This window comes from Panthera pardus, unplaced genomic scaffold (assembly GCF_024362965.1).
Source record: "Panthera pardus isolate Hobbes unplaced genomic scaffold, ASM2436296v1 HiC_scaffold_12, whole genome shotgun sequence".
NCBI classification, from domain to species: Eukaryota; Metazoa; Chordata; class Mammalia; order Carnivora; family Felidae; genus Panthera; species Panthera pardus.
Genome location: NW_026526677.1, coordinates 68,559,744 through 68,575,668, shown reverse-complemented (window position 1 = coordinate 68,575,668; position 15,925 = coordinate 68,559,744). Strand labels below are relative to the sequence as shown.

General features: G+C 41.3%; 1 protein-coding gene across 11 annotated transcripts in view; it reads left to right on the top strand.

Moving 5' to 3' along the window:
- Positions 1–15,925, top strand: part of SYTL2 (synaptotagmin like 2) — a 115,627-nt gene that overhangs the window by 48,275 nt on the left and 51,427 nt on the right. For all 11 annotated transcript variants that reach the window (XM_053900147.1, XM_053900146.1, XM_019449983.2 and 8 more), the window contains exons 2-3: positions 1,464–1,966; positions 15,357–15,508. In XM_053900147.1, the coding sequence (XP_053756122.1) occupies positions 1,854–1,966; positions 15,357–15,508 (265 nt within the window). In that variant the 5' untranslated portion in view covers positions 1,464–1,853. The remainder of the gene's footprint in view (positions 1–1,463; positions 1,967–15,356; positions 15,509–15,925) is intronic.

Here is a 15,925-nt window from a genome sequence, read left to right as displayed (position 1 = left end):
TGGAACTGGTAACTTTCACCCTGAAGGATGAGTAGTCTCCAAGATGAACAAGTAGGCTCTAACCTGTACAAATGAGTGCAAATTTTAAAAAGAGAGAAGAAAGTAGTGTCTTAATGTTTATTTTTGAGTAGTCACTGTGGGCAATATGAAGAGAGCTACAGGAATTTAAAACAAAGGTCATCAGAGTATGTGTCCATGAAGTCCACACCTCATGGGGAAGTTGGGAAGGAAACATAATACAAAAGAGAAAAGGAAACTATATAATCAAGGACACTCTTATTCAGAGGGATAGAACAAAAGTGTGAACTCAGAAAGGAAGCTAGAATGTATTTTCAGTAGCTATTTTTGGTAGAGGATGCAAGATATGTGCTGTTTTCTGTTCACGTTTCACTTAGTCTTTACAACCTCTGAGGGCTGTCCTATGGGCAAGTCAGCGCAGATGAGAAGAAATCTGAGTCGCCGAGTGAGAGCTCGCTTGCTAAAGTGGCAGAAGGGGCGCTTCTCAGCAGTTCTATTTTGCCAAAGCAAAGAACTTACTCATAAAAAGTACTCAGCCGTGTACACACTGTATTTTATTCTTCAGTGAGACTGCTTTAAAACTTACTGAACACCTGGTTTTCAGTGTCTACCGTATGTATAGCACGGTGTTTGTTAAAGGGCCCCAATCCTGAAGTAGGTGGCTTCTGAAATCCCAGACAGCTATGGAATTCTTCGTGTCACCTTCCCATTGCACATGGGTTTGAATTGCCTCAAAGAAAATAGGATTCTTACCCAGAGTCCTACTTAAAATTCTCATTTTGGATGGGGGGGTGGAGGTTGAAATTCTGCATCTCCCTTTCCCCAGTTTATGTACACACACATCACATGTACTTTCTCCTCAGAAATGAAGAGAGACAAGCTTGGTGAGTTGCTCTAGACTCAGCAAAGTTAGAGGTGGGACTGGGTGAAGAATAACAATTTCCACTCTTGCGTGAAGTATCTTAACCTGATACTAGCTCACTACCTGTCAGTACAGAGCACAGATATATTCTGGTGCAACATTCCTACTCATGAAGATGTGAGCATTTGTGAATTTTTACGTCTAGTTTCTTATCCATAATCACTTGACAGCTGATCACGTCTTCCTGGTCTTATGGACCTTGAGCGTGACTTTTTAGCCTAGCATCCCATGAGTTTGTAGAGAGAGAACCAGCTCCTTTTGGCAACCATTCCTTTGCTCAGTCGGTTGTCAAATGTCGATCGGCATTTTGTGTGCTCTCCATCTTGGCAGTCTGGAATTGAGTTGAAGCATGTTTCATGACCCATTTGCTCAGGAAGCTGGCAGAACTGGTTTCCCTGATCTCAGAGACCATCTCACATGGTCATTTTCTTTCCCCAGGCATGTTTTAAATCTTGTAATAATGAGCAATGCTTGTAGGAACTGCCTCTCACTGTCTGGTGTTTACTGTCTCATGATTCCCCAGGTAGGTGATGCTCGGATCTTGCTGCCTCTCCTCAAGTCGATGATCTGGACGGAAGGAGAATCAGTTGTGTCTAAAACTGGTCCAGAGTGTGAGTGTGAGTAGGAATGCCACCGTAGGAACAAGTGACCTGTCTGGCAAGGAATTCATCATCCTTCTGAGAGCCTCTTCTCCACCTTGTCCCACAGGCCACCACTTCCTCGCTGAAGAGGGTGCAGAGGATTTTGCAATCAGTCACCTAAAACTTTAGCTGAGCCAACACAAGACTTTTGTTGCAGAACTGAACAAGATATTATTTCACTTAATTTTTGCGTCTTTTAATCATTTGAACTACAGTCATAGTTGTTTTGCTTTGAGAATTGTAAGCCGGATTTGTTGCTATTATCTTTGTGTATGCATCTCAAAATGATTGACTTGAGCTTCCTGACCGAGGAGGAGCAAGAAGCCATCATGAAGGTTCTGCAGCGGGACGCTGCTCTGAAGAGAGTGGAAGAGGAGAGAGTCAGGTAAGAGGCCAGGGGGTCCTCGGGCATGGGGGAAGGAGGCACAGTCTGTCAGAAGATGGGACACCTCTTTTTCTCAGGCATAAGTGGTAGTTCTGACTTGGAGCCTGAACTTACAGGTTCCAATTTTAGGTTTACTTCCAGGATGGGACTTTTTTCCTTCTTAGTGTCTCTTAATTCCTAATTCCTTAGGACTTTTGCCAGAAATAGTCTTAATAAACTAAACCCCTTTAATTTATTAAATATTGAATTTAAAATGGAGTATATACAAACACATACATACATCTGCATCTGTATATTTGAATGTGTGCATATTTATAGCCACTTTTTTAAAAAAAAAGGAATCATGGACAAAATTAGAATTTTTTTTAATTCCTAAGATTTTTAAAAGAAAATAAATTGAGAAGTAGCTCACATTTCTGCATACCTTCAGAAATGTTTGAATTGGTTTCAGCAGCAGTTGAAATTGGCTCTCACTGAGCCAGTTTTTCATTTGTGTCTCACAAGAAGGAATGGCAACTTTGACACACTATTCTTGCTGAAAGGAACCCAAATGTTCCACGTAACCATTCCTACTGCTTTCCACTCACCTGCGGGGTAGATGGAGCATGAGACCAGGATGTCAAAGATGTGGGCTTGAGCCCAGCACAAGCCATCTGTCACCTGTGTAACCTTGGGCTTTGAAGACAGGGAAAGGCTTCCCGAGTGTAAGTTAATAGCATTAACTGCATAATCACTGTCCCAGGAGTTACCCAAAAGGAGCATAAGCCATGTTCTTATTTCCTGGGACACAGGATCATGAATAATGGATTTATTTGAATGATATTTTGACCCTAACTGAATGTGTATGCTTTGTGAACATGCTGAAATTCACTACAAGCACTCCAGAGTATCTGATTATGGCTACTCATAGTAATATCTCACAGACAGACAGTGCTTCACAAACAAATGACCCACAAATGACAGTGATGAACAGATTGCAAAGGGCATTTTTCTGAGCCCAAACATTCTTTTGCAGTTGGCAGTGGGTCACGGTGGGATACAACTATGCCTACTTGATGTGTGAGGAAGTTGGCACGGGTCGGGTGACTTGCTCAAGCTCATACAACCCATAGGTGTCAGGATTGAGAGTCACGTTCTGGTCTTTAGGTACTCATGCACTAACTCCTCCTCCCCTCCCTGAGAAGACAATTGCAGACAGGCCATCCTGGCACCTGGCTGTGGTTAAGAGGGCAGCTGTTTTGCCTTGAGGTAGGAAGGGCACAGAGCTATGATGGTAACAGATACTGGAGTGTGAGAATGGGGTTCTTTACCTGGCATGTGCCTCCCCGCAAGTCACCTGTAGTGCTCTGTGCACCTGGAAGGGGCGCTTTTCTCCATTCTCAGCAAGTGAGGTGCTGTGAGCATTTTATGGGGGGTGCGGGCAGGGGATTTACACCAATCTGCCCTCAGAGCCTTTTGGTAGCACTGATCCTTTACGCATTACAGTTTATAAAGCCCCTTCATGAATGGTATCCTATGTTTCTTCACAACAACCCTGAGATTTGGCAAGGTAGGACTGTTAAACCCATTTTGAAAATAAGGAGTGAGGGCAGCACAGAGAAAATATTAGTTGATTCTGTTTTTTTTTTTTTAAATCCTTATCTATTTTTGAGAGACAGAGAGGGAGAGAGTGAGCGAGCGAGCAGGGGAGGGGCAGAGAGAGAGGGAGACACCAAATCTGAAGCAGGCTCTAGGCTCTGAGCTGTCAGCCCAGAGCCCGATGCAGGGCTTGAACTCACGAACCATGAGATCATGACCTGAGCCAAAGTCAGACGCTTAACCGACTGAGCCACCCAGGTACCCCAATATTAGCTGATTCTTTTTAAAATATTTTTTGAAATGTTTGTTTATTTTTGAGACAGAGGCAGTGCATGAGCAGGGGAGGGGTAGAGAGAGAGGGAGACACAGAATCCGAGGCACCAATATTAGCTGATTCTTAAAGCATAGTGGGAATTCCTTTATCCTCTCAGAAGACAAGACAGAGAGACTTGGAAAGAAAGCACTGGAGCAAAGGCTGCACTGGGCCCCTCTTCCTACGTCAGGATATGGGGACTGTGAAAACCAGATCGCTGAACACCTTTGACTCTAAATGTTCTTGGCCCCTGGGATTGCAGGCTGCTGAGTCTTCTGCATAGTTGTGTGTTTCTGTGTGAGTGGAGTGGAGGTGTTTCATAGACATCTGCAGTGGCTGATGGAAAAATCCTCAAAACATGCAAAGTTCTGTCTGGAGCTGGGCTTGGTAAGGGGTATGAGCATATCCTCTGGTACCAGCCAGTCTACAGCTGCAGCAACAATGCAATGAGTCCCTTGGTAGTGGTGAGTTTGCAGATGCCCCTCCCATTCGCCATTTCTGAGGGTGCCCCAGCAGCTGCCACTTTTGTAAACTGATAGGAAGAAGTCTTGGGGTGGCAAAAAATCAAGTGTCAGTCAGGCCGTGTATACCACCACCATTCTGGGGGAGTTTTGAGTTAGACATCAAGCACCTGATGTTTACTTGGCCACAGATAGCTCTAGGACTCTGCTCCTGGGGAGGAGTGATGGTTTACAGCCGGGTGGGGGTGGGGGGCAGGGGGTGGCAGGTGAGCATGAGGCCAATAGTCTGAAGACACTGAAAGAGGCCCAGCCCATGGCCTGGCCTGCTTCATGTAAAGAGAATCATGCTGTGGCCCCTTCTTTGATTTAGAGGTAAAGGGACTTGTGGGTATTGGTCTGAGGCTGTTCTGCTTCTGGGCTGGTGGAACTAGATCTCTGGTCTCTGAAAATGCTATTCCATGGGCTTTTGCTTTTCAGCCCCTTTGCTATTCTCCAGCTGTTTGTCTTTGACTCTTCTGTCAGCCTTCCATATAGCCTGACAGCTCTGAAAAGGGGCTTTTTTGGTCCATATTGGTTACTTTACAGACAAAGAAGGTAAAGCCCAGAGAGGGGAAGTGACTTGCCCAGGGTCACACAGCTAGTCATTGCCAAAGCTATGGTAAGAAAAGCTTTTGGTCCAGTGCTATTCCCTCTATCCCATGTTGGTATTATTGCCCTTTGCAATTTGTTAAGCACTGTCATTTGTTAATCATTTGTTAATTTGTGAAGCACTGTCTATCTATGAATTATTATTTGTAGCCATAATCAGATACTCTGGAGTGCTTGAAGTGAAGTTCAGTATGTTCATAAAGCATCCGTGTTCAATTGGGGTCAAAATTGTTGGCATTATTCTTTCAGAAGAATAGGGAAGAACTCCCCTGCTTAACCTTGGAGTCAAAACTGACATGAGTTTCAATCCTCTCCTTACCACTAACCAACAATAGTTCATTGGACAGGTTATTTAACCTTTTGGAGCCTTAACCCAGAGACTGGGAATGACCATAATACCAAACTCAAGGGATTAGAGTTGGGATTAAGTAAAATAATTCTTAATCTTCTTAGCTCATGAGAAGTGATGGATACATTTCAATTCCCTTATTCCCCACTCTGCTTTTACCTCTAAAATAGGTCAAAATTCTATGCTTGGTAGTCTGACTCTTCAGGAGCAAATTGCTCCTAAAACTCTCAATAATTTAATGCAGTGAAATTTAGTTGAGCATCTATTAAGTATAAGGAACTACTCTGGACAATGATATGAAGAGAATTTTAGGGTCATGAAGACATGGTCCCAGCCCTCAAAGAATTGACTTTTGTCCATTTAATGGATTATCAATTGCAAATTAAAAATCTCAGCTTTGTTTCCCTAACATGATTTTCAGTTTCTGTCCTTCTCCTACTTGGAATGTGGCTTTAGAAACATAAATTATATAATTCTAATAATAACCCCGACAAGACATCATTAGAAAGGCAATGGACTGGAGCACTGTTGCCCAGTAAGACCAGATGATGCCTCAGAATCCTTTTCAGCATGGCTGTAAGTGAGATTTTGCGTTCAAACTGAAATCTGTTTGCCTTTCCTAATATATCCAGGGGTTCAAATTGTTTACCTCCAAGCTCATTCAAGACATTGTGGATGATTTCATGGATGAGAAAGATGAGTGTCACACAGGGAAAGTGTTCAGTTCTCAAATCCCTGTACCTGGTAGAGCATGGACTTGAACCCAAGGGAATATCCAGTGTGATGTCTCAGGATGCAGCTGCAAGATAACAGTTCCAGGTGACTGTTGCCACCACAACTGTGTTTCATGCTGCCTCTCTGCCTACAGCCACAAGTGCTGGGCTCAGTCATTACCATGCATGTATACTCAGCATGCTTCCCTAACTACCAGCTAGAGCCATTTCACAGACCAGCAGTGAAGCAGACTTTAGGATGGATTCTTTTTCTCTCCCTACTCCCTTTTCATTTTAAGAAACACCATCACACATACACATATGTAATTTTAGTCTTTTATGGTTTGGAAACGAGACACTTTAAAGGTGGTGTTTCCTGTGCTTTGCGTCATACTGTCAGCAGGAAACCATTGCCCATGTGCGTCTGTACCCCACCAGCACCACACCCCCACCCCTGTGCATACATAACCACATCTACGGTGATGGACGTTCTTGCCATAGATACCATCACAACCGCAACCACATCTTATGATTCTTAGCTGCTCCCCTCAGACCTAGTTTTTTAAGGGAAGGCAGTTGGCATTAAAGAACTGCTTTTCAGGACCTCTGGGGTATTTTCTGTCAGTGCAAAAGGGAAAGGAATCAACATTTGTTAAGGAACTATATTGTACCCTGAGCTTCACTTACATTTTCCCCTTTCATCTACATAGCAGTATAGCTAAACCTGCTTTACAGTGAGGAAATGAGGTAGAAGAGGTTAAGCGCCTGCAAGATTGAAGCCTTGCTCATCAAACTGCAAAGCCTGTGCTTCCTTCCCTCATGCTGTGCTGCCTCAGCAGATTGTGTGGATTTATGATGTGTCCATGACACAAGGGACACATGTTTCCTCTCATTTTCCGCATGGAGCATTTGCAATTTATTTCATTTTTGCATGTGTTAGTTCTCAGATTCTCTATCAAAGGTTGAATTCCCTTGTAGAAAAAGTGAAGTGTGATGACCATCTTAGCAAAATCATGTTTGGCTTTCTCAGGTAGGATGGAGTAGCAGAAACAGTGTTGGCCAGGAGTCTGGATGGCTTCTGGTCCTGGCTCTGTGTGACCTTGGGCAAACCTTCTAACCTCTCTGGCCTCAGACTATTCTCAAATCACATAGTCTAACTGCCTTGTCCAGAATATACTGAGGAGTTAAAAAAAAAAAAAGCGCCTGGGAGTGGGCCAGTGGGCCTCTCTGGACAGACTGCTGTTTCTTGTCCAGTTGACTAGATAACATCATGAAGGTCCCTCCTGTGAAGGTAAGCCTTTGCCTAATGATGAATCACTGGAAGCTGGGGTGTGTTGTGTGAATACAAAGGGGAGCAGGGGATCGGCTGAGGGTAATACTGAGGCTGGACTGGAGGGTGTCACTGCTTTTCCAACTTTCCTCTGGAAGTGCTCACACTCTGCAACACAGAAGTTGAGGCTGGTGCTTAGGGCTGTAGATTGAATTTTTTATGCACAATTCCAAGCATCTGGCTAATACATGATAGGGGATTAATGAATTAATGAATGAACAAATGAATAGATATGGCCTTCAGCACGCAGAGGAGGCAAGATGGCTGTCTTTTACAATTCACTAAATTCTTTGTACATCATGGTGAAATTGTAAGTATTAAATGAGATGATAGATGATGCATGTTAAGTGCCAAGCATGGGGCCCAGTACAACATGCATGCTTTATATGTATTAGCCAGAGGAGGGGGGCATGAGGGGCATATTCTGCCTGGAAGGCCAGCAGGACAGTGTGCTTCATGGGCTGAGTGCTTTTCTTCTACCTTCATCTCTGCCCACCAGCCCAGCAGGGTTTAGTGGGCATCTTCTCTATCCTCAGCTCTCTGCTAAGCACAATGTGCATGTGTGGAGAGGATGGTAAGCAATGAAAACTGTGAGCCGAAAAATTTATCTTTTTCTCATTTCAACTCAATGGTATACGAATTAGAGAATCAAATGCCATTTTTGTTGGTACAATTAGAGTTGATGAAAAATGAGACATCAACCCGGCTGATAGAGAAGATTTTAATAGCATCATCTAGATGGTGGAATTTTTGTTTAATGATCCTACATCTTTGTAAAACTTGGGATTTAATGTCACATATATGTATTCATCTATAGGATATTCCAAATGACTAAGATAGAAAAGGAAACTGATTAAACCTAGCAGTGATTATCATGTTAGGAAAGACATAATTGGCACTTAATGAATTTGAAAATTTTCGTACTCTTTTGCCACTTAAGCCACAAACTCACCCCTCGTTCTATAATGTAATGGCTACCAGCCTTTCCAGGGGCCAATGTGTTTGAGTGAGCCTGACTCACACGGTGTGTGTTCATTGCACACTGAAAGTTTAGCATGATTAAGGCTTACAGACAGTCATTCAGGCAGGAGCAGAGTAAGAGTTGCACGAGGATGACTACAGAGTACGTTTCAGCTGAACAACAAAAATAAGTAAATAAATAACCTGAAGAGGAGTTGAGAGTTGTTATGCTATGAGGGTTTGTGGTCTCTTTCAACAAGATGATGGCTGATGCCATATTTCATCATGCTTTTTCCCATTCCCCCAAGAGTGAGATGTCCTGCCTCATCAGGGGAAGTGAACCATACCCGTCACTGCCGTTGTATTGGGTATGGTTCACTTAAGCCCAGCAGTGACAGGATCTCTCTTATATCTTGCCTGACTCAGACTGGGGTGGCTGCTGAGCATTTATTTGTTCTTTATTCACTCAATTCACAGTTGTTGGGTATCAGCTCTGTGCCAGGCTTGGTGCGAGGTGCTCGCATTACAAAGGTGATTAAGATGCAGTCCTCACCTACAAGGTGTTTGCAGAGTTCACAGAGTAGTGGGTGAGACAGATGTGCAAATAGATCATTGGAACATGATGTGGTCAGTGCTGTGGGAGCCTGGGGGAAGGGCAAGCTGCTCACATGTGTCTTGGCAATCAGGGAAGGCTTCCCCTGTGAGGTGGTGCATGAGCTGGATCTGAAGGATAAGGACCAATGTACTGCAAAGAGAAGTGAGGAAAGATATCCTGAGAGACTTCACATTTATTGGCCTCTTACCAAGATTTAGGCACTGTTAGGTGCTTTCAGGTAAACACCTCATTTAATCATCTTAGAAGTCCTACAGAGTAGATCTTATTTTCCTTCTCTTTACAAAGAGACTGTAGTGTCAAGGGGTTCAGTAACCTGCCCAGGTAACATATAGGAAGGGTTAGAACAAGGATTTGGACCTGTTTGGGAGAGTCTAAACCTTGTAATCTTTCTGCCAGGACTTTCTGCTTGTAATGTTTATGGAGATCAGAAAGAGCAGTTTGGGGAATAATAAGAAATCTAGAGTACTGGCGAGTAGAGTCTGGAGGTAAATGCTGGAAAATGAATCTGAAAAGGTAGTCTGAAGCCAGGTGGTCAGGGGCCTCATTTGGTATTCCTTCACTCCACAGGCACTGAGTAAATACCCACCGTTTTCCAGAGATACCAAATAAGGATATATAGAGTACAAGACCTGCTCCTAGGGGCTCACTTTGTAATCATGGAATGCTAGAAGGACTTCTCTCTTCTGGAATTGAACTCAAACTTGGTCCTTTGGGAGGAGAAGCCAAAAAAGCTCCATCAGTAGCCCATGGAGGATTGTTTGCTTTGTCAAAAGCATCAGACAATTGGAAACCATTAGAAATGTTTGATAAGAACCATGACCTCCCTGGTGATTCAAAACCATAAAGTGATGACTGTTTCTGTCAGGGTTTGGTGATGTTTTATCATAACTGGACAGTTTGGGATGGGGTCACTTCTTCCTAGGTAACTGGGAGAGGAGAGAAACTTCCAGCAGAGAGTTGAACTCTTGGGAGGAAGACACTCCAGGCACCCTTGGAGAGAGGACATGCACTTGCTAGAATCCCTCCTGTTTTCTCCACTCCTGGGCATGCCAGTGTGCAACCCTCACACACAGCCCTGCTGCCACCCCCTTGGTGTGGCCATCATACAACGTTCTCTGGCTAAGACATTTTGATTTGCTACTTAGGAAGGGTGCATATTAGCTTGAATGACAATCATAAACCCTCTTGGATTTATGTAGCACATTACCTCCCAAAAGTTCAAAGTCTGCTTAAGGCTTTAATACTTCTTTATTCTGTTGCTCTACTCTGGAGTTTGTGATTCTCATTTTACCGAGATGGGTGGAGAGATGTAGAGGTTAAAAGACTTGTCAGGTAGAGGGTCAGCTAGAAAGACGGCAGAGTAGGATGACCCTAAGCCCACCTCATCTCACAGATACAACCAGATTACACTCACATCGGTATAAATAACCCACAAAACAACCCAAAGATTGACAGAACAAACTCCACAATTAAATGGTGGAGAAGAGGCCACATTGAAAAAGGTAGGAAGAGTGAAGGCCCAGTTTGGGAGTGAAGTGGATTAGGGCCATCTATGGTGCGGAGGAAGCTGGTGGCACAAAGAAGGGCAGAGAACAGACTTTCCCACAGGGAACCCATAAAATGGAGGATGAATTCCCATAATATTTGCCTTTGAAATTGAGAGGACCTGAATATGTGGTTTCTTACAACCAGTGGGACTTAAGGCCTGTAACTTTAAAAGTAGGAGCTTGACTCTGGGATCTTTTCTGACCTCAACACTATGAAACTAGAAATCAACCACAAGAAAAATCTGGAAAGAGCACAGACACTTGGAGGTTAAATAGCATGCTACTAAACAATAAATGAGTCAACCAAGAAATCAAAGAAGAAATAAAAAATTGTATAGAAACAAATGAAAATGAAAACATAATGGTCCAAAATTTTTGAGATTCAGCAAAAGTAGTTCTAAGAGGGAAGTTTACAGCAATATAGGACTACCTCAAGAAGCAAGAAATATCTCAAACAACCTAACCTTACACCTAAAGGGACTAGAAAAAGAAGAACAAATAAAACCCAAACCCAACGAAAGGAAGGAAGTAACAAATATTAGAACAGAAATAAATGGCATAGAAACTAAAAAACAATAGAACAGGTGAAACTATGAGCTAGTTCTTTGAAAAGATTAACAAAATTGGTAAACCTCTAATTAATAAACCTCTAAAAGAGGACCCAAATAAAATCAACACCACAGAAATACAAACAATTGTAACAAAATATTATGAAAACCTATATGCCAACAAATTGGACAACTTAGAAAATATGGATAAATTCCTAGAAATGAATAACCTACCAAAACTAAAGCAGGAAGAAATAGAAAATTTGAACAGACCAATTACCAGCAATGAAATTGAATCCATAATAAAAAAATCCCCTAAAACAAAAATCCAGGACCAGATAGCTTCACAGGAAAATTCTCCCGAACACTTAAAGAAGAATTAATACCTATTCTTCTCAATTCCAAAAAATAGAAGAGAAAGGGAAACTTCCGAATTCATTCAATGAAGCCGGTATCACCCTGACCAGATAAGAACACCACAAAAAAAGACAACTACAGGCCAATATCTCTCATGAATATACATGTAAAAATCTCAAAAAAATATTAGCAAACTGAATCCAACAATACAAAAATTAAAAAAAGAACTACCCTATGACCCAGCAATAGCACTACTAGGAACTTCTCCAAAGGATACAGGAGTGTTGATTCATAGGGGCACATGTATCCCAATGTTTATAGCAGTGATTTCAACAATAGCCAAATTATGTAAAGAGCCTAAATGTCCATCAACTGATGGACAGATAAAGAAGATGTGGTTTATATATAAAATGGAATACTAGTTGGCAATGAAAAAGAATGAAATCCTGCCATCTGCAGCAATGTGGATGGAAGTGGAGGGTATTATGCTAAGTGAAATAAGGCAGGCAGGGAAAGACAGACAGTTCCACTCATATGTGGAACTTGAAAAACTTAACAGAAGACCATGGGGGAAGGGAAGGGGGGAAAATAGTTATAAACAGAAAGGGAGGGAGGCAAACCATAAGAGACTCTTAAATACAGAGCACAAACTGAGGGTTGATGGTGGGCATGGGGGAGAGAGGAAAATGGGTGATAGGCATTGAGGGGGGCACTTGTTGGGATGAGCACTGGCTGTTGTATGTGAACAATGAATCATGGGAATCTACCCCCCAAACCAAGAGCACACTGTATGCACTGTATGTTAACCAACTTGATGGTAAATTATATTAAAAAAAAATCTTACACCACAATCAAGTGGGATTTATTTCTAGGATGCAGGAGTGGTTCAATATTCACAAAACAATCAACATGATACATTACATCAATCAGAGAAAGGATAAAAACCATATAATGATTTCAATAGATGCAGAAAAAGCATTTGGCGAAGTAGAACACCAATTCATGATAAAAACTTTCTGTAATGTAGGTTTAGAGGGAACATACTGCAACATAATAAAGGCCATATATGAAAAACCCATAGCCAATATACTGAATGGTGAAAAACTGAGAACTTTTGCCTTAAGGTCAGGAACAAGACAAGCCTGTTCCACTCTCAGCACTGTTATTTAACATAGTACTGGAAGTCCTAACTACAACAATTAGACAACATGAAGAAATAAAAGGCATCCAAATTGGCAAGGAAGAAGTAAAACTCTCACTATTTGCAAATGATATGTTACTGTATTTAGAAAACCCTAAATATCCCCCCAAAAAACTGCTAGAACTGATAAATGAATTCAGTAAAGTTGCAGGATGCAAAATCAATGTACAGAAATCCTTCAAATTCCTATACACTAACAATGAAGCAGTAGAAAGTGAAATTAAGAAGAGAATCCCAACTTCATATATTGAAAAAAAAAAAAAAAGAAGAGAATCCCGTTTACAACTGTACCAAAACCAATAAAATATCTAGGAATAAACTTAACCAAACAGGTGGAAGATCTGTACTCTGTAAAGTGTGAAACACTGATGAAAGAAATTCAAGACAATGCAAAGAAATGGAAAGATGTTCCATGCTCATAGGTTGGAAGAATAAAGATTGTTAAAATGCCTATACTACCCAAAACAATCTACGTATTTAGTGCAATACCTACCAGAATACCAACTGCATTTTTTTCACAGAGCTAAAACAAACCTAAAATTTGTATGGAACCACCAAAGACCTCAAATAGCCAAAACAATCTTGAAAAAGAAAAACAAAACTGGAGGTATCACAATTCCAGATTTCAAGTTATATTACAAAGCAGGAGTCATTAAAACAGTATGGTACTGACATAAAAATAGACACATAGATCACTGGAATATTAAAGAAATCCAAAAATAAACCCACAATTATATGGTTAGTTAATCTTCAACATAAGAAGAACGAATATCCAATGAGAAAAAGACTCTTCAGCAAATGGTATTGGGAAACTGGACAACCATGTGAAAAGTAACAAAACCAGACCTCGTTTTTATACCATACATGCAAATAAACTCAAAATGGATTAAAAGGCCTAAATGTGAGACCTGAAATAATAAAAAATCCTAGAACAGAGCATAGGCAGTAATCTCTCTGACATTAGCCCTAGCAACATTTTTCTAGATATGTCTCCTAAGGCAAGAAAATTAAAAGCAAAAATAAACTTTGGGACTACATTAAAATAAAAAGCTCTGCACAGTGAAGGAGACAATGAAACTAAAAAGCAACCTGTGGAATGAGAGAAAATATTTGGTAATGACATAAAGGGTTGATATCCAAAATATATAAAGAACTGATACAACTCAGTACCAAAAACAGATAATTCAACTAAAAAGTGGGCAGAATACATGAACAGACACTTCTCCAAAGATGACATCCAAATGGCCAGGAGACACATGAAAACAAGCTCAGCATCACTCATCATTAGGCAAATGCAAATTAAAACTACAATGAGTCATCACCTCACACCTGTCAGAATGGTGAAAATTAAAACACAAGACACATCAAGTATTGGTGAAAACGTGGAGAAAAGGGAACCCTCTTGCACTGATGGTAGGAATGCAAACTGGTGCAGCCACTGTGGAAAACAGTATGGAGTTTCCTCAAAAGATTAAAACTGGAACTACCCTACCACCCAGTAATCACATTACTAAGTATTTACCCAAAAAAATACAAAAACACTGAATCAAAGGGGTATATGCACCCCTATGTTTATTACAACCTATTTATAACAGCCAAACTATGAAGCAACCCAGGTGTCCACTGATAGGCAAAGGATAAAGAAGAAGTGGTGTGTATTACAATGGAATATATTCAGCCACTAAAAAAAGAAAGAAATCTTGTTTGCAACAACAGGGATAGAGCAAGAGAGTGTAATACTAAAGGAAATAAGTCAGTCATGGGAAGACAACTACCATGTGATCTCACTCATGTGTGGAATTTACAAACAAATGAGCAAAGAAAAAAGAGACCTAGAAATAGATGCTTAACAATAGAGAACAAACTGATGGTCACCAGAGGGGATGAGGGGGGTGGTGGTGGGAGAAATAGGGGATGAGAATTAAAGAATACACTTATCACGATGAACAAAAAAAGACTTGTTAAGTAGAACAGTGTCTTTTTAAGTGAGTAAATTAGGAAGGTTTTAGGGCTGCATTTGTTTTGTTCTATAGGCTTTAGCTTTTCAGTGAGCATGAGTGATCATGGAACCCTTGAAAGCAGTAGCTGCACAATTGGCTGTGCCTCTGCCTCTACTCCCTGTCCCCCTCCTACCATAAATTTGATCTTGCCTGCCTCCTGCCTGCTTTTTCAGCATTCATTTCCCTAGCATTAAGACCCAGAGACATCATGCACTTCCCCCACAGAAAGTCTCTGATAAAACTCATTTCACTGAAATGGAAAGGATTGATGAGCTGATAACTACACCACCACTTATTCATTGGGTATTAAGTGCCAGGCATTTGCAAAGGGCAGTTTATATGCATTAGCTAATTTAATCCTCAAAGCAATCCCATGAAGTAGATTAGTATGATTAACCTCTTTTTACAGCTAAAGGGACCAAAGCTTAGAGATGCTTAATATATCATCTTTCCCTGGGGTGTTTGCATTTGAACAGTAGACACAGAAGACCACAGCCCAAAAGTGAATCCATTCTTGAGAAATTCCAGACATCATGTGGAGGTCAGGGATAAAGTCTTTGATTTTTAAAAAGTGTAAGCCTTGTCTTTCTTGACTTTTCATTCAAAGAGGAATATATATTTCTTAGTCATCTAGGAGGTTTGTGGGGTCTTCTAAATTATTGAGAGCTTTATTTGTCTTTCTGTTTACAAATTTCTTTATGCACTGTCACAGTAAACTCATTTATTTACCATGGGCTCTCAGCAAAGTAAAGCTCTTTTCCTTTTGTAGACATTTGCCTGAAAAAATTAAGGATGACCAACAGTTGAAGAATATGAGTGGCCAGTGGTTTTATGAAGCCAAGGCAAAAAGGCACAGAGACAGAATTCATGGTGCAGATATCATCAGAGCATCCATGAGAAAGAAGAAGCTCCAGGTAGCAGGTGAGTTGATTTGGGTAGTACATTTTGAGCCAGCATTTGTGGGGAAGGCATTGTCAAGAGAAGGGAAGGGTGTTAGAATCTTTACTGGAAGCTGCTGAGGGATGTCATTTAGAGGTGTGCTTTGCATAATGTATAGTCCCCCAGCTCAAAATCCTCTTGCCCTGAATTCAGATGGATGAAGGCAGGACTAAGTGACCCAGGGTAATGTAGAAAAACATGGGAAGTCCTTTAGAGACTGTATTGAGTTGTAGTAGTATAGACAGTTGGGGGTTATTTTTTTTTAAGTTTATTTTATTTATTTTGAGAGAGAGAGAGAGAGAGTATGCACATGCAAGGGAGGGGCAGAGGGAGGGAGGGAGGGAGGGGGAGAGAGAGAGAGAGAGAGAGAGAGAATCCCAAGCAGGCTCTGCACTTTCA